Consider the following 7,310-nt stretch of genomic DNA (forward strand, 5'->3'; position numbering starts at 1 on the left):
AGCAGAACCTGCGTTGAGGTTGAGGATATCCTCCACCCAATCAACACCTCTTATTCTCACTCAAAATGAAGCTGCTTGCTTTCTTCTAGAGGGGTGGCGAGTTTGGTGGAGTGAGCCCTATTCAGGGAGACACATTTTCTGGGCGTTTGAACGTATTGTGAAGTGAGTGTAATGAGTAGCACCAAACCACCCGTCCCAGCCCTTTAACAGAGAGAAACATCAAGAATTTGATTAAAGACGGAGAAGAAGAGAGGGGGGAATAATCAAAAGGCCTCCTTTATGCAGAGCAGTAATTACATGGGTAGGTTTTGATCTTTTGCATGTTGGAGTGATGAATAGGGAATGAGATGAGGGCGAGGCTTGTGGATAGAATAGGACTGTTTCACTATTTGGGTGAGGTGGAGGGTGTAAGAAGCTTCTCAACTTGGTCCTCCTCAGAATCTGAATTATATCAGCAATTATTATAATCTCTTATGAGAGAGAACGACACAAAGCCAAGGCTTGGAGAAAGGCTGAGCTGACCTGCTGAGAGGGGGGAATACATGCAGGGGCATCTTACACACATGTTGTGCACACACACACACACACACACAAGCACGCACACACAACATCTATCTGTCACCCATATTGTTTCTCTTTCTCACACACATAATATCTTTATTTCCTGCTCCAAAAACACACCGTGCTTTTTCTGTCTCTGTTTCTTTCTCTTTCTTACACTCTTTCTCACACATAAACACAAATATATGGTGAGTGCTGTATACCCATTTGGAGAAATATAAGTGTACCACACAAACCTAAACTCATAGAAACATTCAACAGGTAAATAAAAGAATGATATGGTCACTTTGTCTCTGGTTATGGTGTAAGGAAGTAATAAAATACAAAAGAAAATAGGGAAAAATTTGATTTACTTGTGCATTGTTACATTCTAAAAAAGAAATAGAGAACAGGCCCATAATTTTAAAATGATCAAACAATAGACAGTTGTGAGTGATTACAGTAAATTCTGACAAGCAGGTTAACCCTTTGAAACCTGAGCAAATTCACTTGATTTCTTGATTTCCAAAAACATGGGGAAAATGTGATGAGCAAATTAGAGAGACAAGAGAAAAATGGCGAGAAACTGGTAAAGGTTATGAAGAAATGACTAGAAAATGACTTGGAAAAAACAAACAAACAAACAAACAAACGAATTACAAGAAAAGTATCTAAAACTTAACAAAAACTTTAAAATTTTAAAAAGTTTAAAATGAACTTTTTGTCAAAAGTTTTTGTTTAAAATAATAAAACTAAATAAAGTGAGTTTTATTAAGGGGGTGTTATAAAGCCTTTCAATATAAAAATCTGCCCGTGGGCTCCTGGGTTTCAAAGGGTATTCATAATTCATACTTTGTAGTCAAATGTTCATATAAAAATGATGCATGCACGTAGCTGTCATCAAGTCCATTCGCTTCCACTTTGACGGAACCAGAGCACACGGCTCAAAGTGTCACTTGGGGAACCTGGGAGCTGGCGTTGAATGGCTAAATCTGGGAAGTCTGCACACTCCACAGGGGCAGAGAGGCCCGCCAGAGGCCCCTGCAGAGCTCCATTGCACTGGGGCCAGTGGGGTCTCCATGGGGCCGGTGGAAAGCAGGGGACATTTAACAGTGGAGGGTGAGGTGGAGGAAGAGGAGGAGGCTGCTGAGGTGAGGAGGGATTCTGGGGAGAGGAGTAACTGGCCCGGGCCTGAGATCAGGGGCCACCCTCCTGCCAGCAGTAGCCTGGGGACTGGACCTGTGTTTACCCCCACGCCAACACTCACCTCCCCCAGCAGCCGCCGCATCTCCTGCAGAGAGGAGCCCAGGAGCAGGATGTAGTTCCTCGCCAGGACCAGGGTGGAGATCTTGGAGAGTCTGCGACCCGGAGGAACTCCAGGCTGGTGGGACTGAGAGGAGGATGCAGATGACGGTGAGGAGGCGTAAGGCACCATGACCTCCCTCAGGGCATCCATGGCCACGTTCAGGTCCTGCATTCTCCTCCTCTCTCGGCTGTTGATCTTCCGCCTTAGCTCCTGTTGCTCCTCGGGGCTCAGCTCCCTCTGAGGCTTGCTCGATCTGTGATTGCCCTGGAGGCCCAGCATGGAGCCATGAGTTAGACGTGAGCCAGGATCAAACCCTGGGGGACAGTGGGGTAAGTCCTGGACTGATCCGGGCCCACAGAGAGGGAGAGACTGCTCCTGGGCTCTGATCATGGGGTTTGATAGAACGTTCATAGTCTTCTCAGAGGTGCTCCCGGTTTCAGGGTTGAGGTGCGGCTCACTTATGTGAAGTCGTCTTACAGAAAGTCTTCAGGTCGACAAAATGCTCTGTAGAAGCACAAATAGATGACTCCTTACTGGAGGAAAAAAAATCCACCAAAACTCAAATCTTAATTTCCTGATGCTGCCCTGTTCTCACAACAGTCTTCACCTGCAAATCTCCCCTTTGCTTGCAGACGTTGGTTGCCATCCGGGACAAAGACAAGTCGCCAGAGGTTTTCAGTGTTGGCCTCAGATGTCTTCCTTTGCTGCCTGGCTGAACAAGTGAGTGGCTCCTGAAGTGCCAGCTCAGTTTCATCTCATTTCCACAGCTCCGTCTGGCAAGAATGACAACTCACACAGAGAAAAAGTGAGCTAAATGCCCCCCTCACATAACCCCACCTCAGCTCGACTCCTCCCCACTGTGCTCTCTACCATCACACTTTTGACAGACGCTTAGATACCTTCACACGATATTAGCTGCAGATATTTGATTGTTAATTGAGGCAACCCTTGTTCTAAATACCTGACAAAGACAGAGGGGAAATGATCCACTAGGCTTTTTTCTCCCTCAGACTGCAGTGGCTTACAAAAAATGAGGTAAAATTAAACGAGGAGTGGCAGCGACAACAGGGTGTCAGTGGGTGGGCTAGGCCATGTGATACCTGTGACTCAATTTGACAACAGTAATGTCCATTTTTTTTCTACTGGGTGTATTTATTATTATTATTATTATTATTATTATTATTAGTTTAATAATTTTATTTTCTATACAATCAATTAATCAATCAAGAGGGAACCACACTTTAATTTCATTATTCAACCTGTTGTATAATGACCAATAAACTTCCTTGTATCCTTGTATCCTTGTATTATTATTATTATTATTATTATTATTATTATTATTATTATTATTGTTATTGTTATTTTCACTAATTATTTTGCAATTTTTTTTCTGTGTGTGCAAATTGTCTGGTGCTTTTCTTGTAATGTGTTTTGCTTTTTTTTTTTTTTTTTTAAACAAATGTTCCGAATGTAATTTTTTGTAATATGCTAATGACCTTTTCCCCATGGTTGTTGTTGTTGAAATCAAGTCAATTTGTTCAGGTTTCAAAGGGTTAACACATTGGGAGCCATGGCTAACCATTAAAATTGACTCATTCATGCTTTGCTAGCCAACAGACAGCAGGTATTAACCGTGTTAGTGCGGGCATTAATACAGTGTCACTGAAGAACTCCAACTGACAGCCAGTGAATGGATAAATCATTATGTATGTAGAGTTAATTGACACTACTGGCGTGGAGGTTATTGTTGCTCAACTCTGAGTGGCTGCACTAACCAAACAGGCTCCCAGAGAGCTGGGCACTGTTCCAGGCTGGCAGACAACAGGCCAATTGACTCCTACCACAGGTGAAGCCGGCTTGTAGCGCCAAGTGAGGCTGGAAAACTCAAATGTGTCATTCATGAGGCACAAAAAAAGCCTTCGCCATCACACCAATGCACAAGTGAGCCTCGCCATCCTCTTTTTGCTCTCGCTTGTAGCCCGTCTCCCCTCCCCTCCTTATCAAGCCCATCTGAGTGAGAGAAAAGGAAGGCAGGGGGAAGAAGGGAGGGACAGCACAGATACAAACAGAAAGCAAGTTGTTTACGATGAAAGCAGAAGGAGATGCAGAGGAGGAAGACCCTTTCTTTTCTCCCAACCCCTTTTCTCTTGTCTTTCGTCAAGTGAAAGATGTGTGTGGAGGCGCTTCCCTTCCCTGTCAGCGGTCCGGTGGCGTCCGGCTGGTGCTGTGATTGAAGCTGAATGGACGGCTGCAGACGGACAGGAAAGGAGGGGCCCCATGAAAAGGGCCAGGCGGATGGCCCTAGCACCTGCAGGAGAACAGAGTGCCGGCAGCCAGGATGAATGTGTGCATATGTGTGTGTTTGTGCGTACAAATGTGCATGAGTGTGCATGTGTGTGTATAAGTTCAATTTGATTTCTAGCCCCTCTCTCTTAATGAGAGATGTAATAAACAGAGTAATGAAAGAGAGTGAGCTGTGATGTTTTGGACTGTATTCTGGGATCTTGTGTGTGTGTCAAGAGAAAGAAAGCAGAGTGTGAAAATGGGACACCTGCAACAAGCCACACATGCACAAGACAGAAAAGGGGAGAAAGAAAGAAGCTGGTGTCCACCAGAAAAATACACCTCCCCCTCTTTTTCTCCCTCCAACTCTTACAAGGGAAGAAAAGTGAGCTTGATTTGGAGCTAAAGGCCAGTACATCCGCCTCCCAGCTTCCAGGGTGCTTTTGATGAGGCTGGACCAGGGCAGGAGCACCGGTAGCTCCAAGCTAGGGAGAAGACTAGAGTCTTTATGGGGGATAAAGTGGTATCCATCTGGGCAAAGCCGTCCAATGGTGGGCCTGCACCTGGGAGCTAAATGCCTCGTCTGTGTAGAACCATTTCCTGGGGGTGACAGAGAGGAAGATGCCTCAGCCAAATGGTCCTGGGTCAAGCCACCCGTACAGGATGAAAAATACACCTAAAACTGATACTGCCACTCCAGATACTGCTGAAAAAAAAAATGGCCATGAACTCTTTCTCTGCTTCTTTTTACTACACAAATCTCCCAGATCCTCATATTTTACCACCACCACTCTTACTCACAGTAAAGAAAAGAAATATTTTATTTTGTTTTAGGCTACATATTAAAACACGCGATGTTTCGGCCCATCTGTTCACCAAGGCCTTCATCACAGAAACTAACAGAAAAATACACAAGAGGACAGACTTTATCACTTCAGACAATGATATAAAGCTGAAGCTGATCAGACAGCCAAGCACAGGCCTTCTCCCTAGTTTCAAGGACAGTGGTTGTCAACCTTTTTGGGGTCAAGGACAAACTGATACCCATTAGGCTGTGGACCCATACTCGATAAGCTGTAGTGACCGAGATCCCCATGTAATGAGATTTAGTTATTCCTAACTGTATACATGGTAGATTGGCAGATTAACAGTGAAGAGTGTGAGACCTATGAGCACAATAGTCATTCTTGTACATTCTTTCATGGGACTTACTTTGAGTCAATAAAATAACAATTACAATATTCCCTATTTTTTTGAGGGGAACCCCCTCAAGAACCCCTGGGGGTCCTCAGATCCCAGGTTGAGAGCCTGGAAATGGGAGACCTGAGAAATGAAGTACTGGAGAGACCTACTTCCCAAAAAAAAAAAAAAAAAAAAAAGTTCATACCTTTAGGGGACAGAGTATCCGGAGTATGTATCCGATATGTTTCTCTGGCTTTATGTTGTTGTCAGTATCACCTCTACAATTTTCGTTTTATCTGGTCAGTCCCAAAGTAGAAGAAATCACACAGAGAGCGTCGCCTTCCTTTAAAATGTATTGCCAAAGGGTTTGCGACGTCTGCCTGTTCACAGTTCTCTTGAGGTTTTGCCGACATAAAAAAGGCCACACTGACATTTAATGAAATAGATTACATGTTTTGAGTTTTGGGTGCTCTTTCTCTCAATGGCACAGCACGATCATATGAGTATTTACACAGTGCACAATTGGCACATCTGTAATTCCCAGCTGGGATAAGTAAAAATACTTTATCTGAGGACATACCTCTTTTCCAACCACATGGTCTTACAGATTTTTGGCCCCATGGAATGTGATAGTAGGAGGGATTTGAAATTTGCCAGCACAGGTGGGACCTGTACTCAGAATATCCCAATGTTTCCTAATAATACTGGGAAGTTCTGGACTTTGTGGCATGAATGTGTTGGCGTGGGGGACGTTTTTTTTAGGTGTCCTCTTGGTAACCTTTCTCCCTAAATCTGTCCCATAATTCTTCTCTTCTTTTTGAATAGGCTGATTCATTTGAGCAGACTTTTTTCACTCTATGTAGCTGACTCTTGGTTAAGCTTTTCTTCATAGCTGGTAGGTGGCAATTAATGTGTATGAAGAAAGAAAAAATTTTCCCATCTGCATTCTTCCTAAAAAGCTCAGTGCTGAGGGACGTACCTGCTTTCAACATTTGTGTCTCCTTGACAGCAAACATTTGACTCTGTTTGTTTAACAAGTTGATTCAATTAAGGCAGTTTTTTTTTTTTTTTTTTTAGCCAAGAGGAAGTCCTGCCATTATCCCTCCAGTATCCAGACCTGAGTAACAATTAGAGGAAGATGACATCACTACTGTCCTACATAATAGCTACAGAGCAAGTGAAATAATATCTTTTTTTCAAAATGGGCAAACTATCCCTTTAAACTGGCATGACTGAATTCCAATTTTCTGCATCCTCATCTTGTGAATAAATCAGTGCTGTAAAAAATTTTGAGGTTCTTCCAACATTGATGCTGGGCAGATTTTTCCATTTTTCCTTCTGTACTAACAAGGAGGGTCAGACCCATCATCCGAACTATTTGTTTTTACTTGCAATGGCTGTAACAAGTTAGACAATAGTCCTTTAAGAAATAGCTCACAGCAATACAGCCCACACAAAACAGCACATCTCCTGTGTACAATGTGGAAAGGAAGTCTAATGAGAAATTAACAGATGCCAATGACTGAAGTTCTCCCTGAGTCCCTGTGGGCAAACAGGTGCAGGAGTGACAATGGATGTAGCTCAGGCCAGGGCTTTTCAGAGGGAAATTTAAAGCAAGGACGGAGGACACACTTGTCCGTCCCCCTGACTCCTGCTCTATGGGGCCTAGCCAAGGATATGAGAAGATTACAAGCTGTTAATAAGGTGGAACCAATTGGCTGAAGGCCTGCTTTTGTCCCTCCCAGCATGCTTTGTGAGAGTTGGCCTGGGATAGTGGGCAGTTGGTACTGAGCACTGGGAGGTAGGGATGATGAAGGTGGGAGGGGCATTAAGATTTACCCCCGAGGTCTTTTGTGAAGGAGACCTAACATGTTTTACACTGCGCATACTCAGTTAGTCACAGCTGTTTAAATACAAATGGCCATTTGCTACATTCATATTTTACATTGCTAACTGCCTGATTGACGATGGCTGTCACTTTCAGTCTGTCTTTTCTCTG

The 7,310-nt window shown here is 43.7% G+C and overlaps 1 protein-coding gene across 1 annotated transcript; it reads right to left on the bottom strand.

Moving 5' to 3' along the window:
* Positions 1-1,492: 1,492 nt before the first annotated feature.
* olig1 (oligodendrocyte transcription factor 1) lies at positions 1,493-2,257 on the bottom strand. The gene has a single exon (XM_030081330.1). The coding sequence runs from the start codon at positions 2,255-2,257 to the stop codon at positions 1,493-1,495; it is 765 nt and encodes a 254-aa protein (XP_029937190.1).
* Positions 2,258-7,310: the final 5,053 nt, after the last annotated feature.

This window comes from Myripristis murdjan, chromosome 21, assembly GCF_902150065.1.
Source record: "Myripristis murdjan chromosome 21, fMyrMur1.1, whole genome shotgun sequence".
In the NCBI taxonomy this organism is placed as follows: Eukaryota; Metazoa; Chordata; class Actinopteri; order Holocentriformes; family Holocentridae; genus Myripristis; species Myripristis murdjan.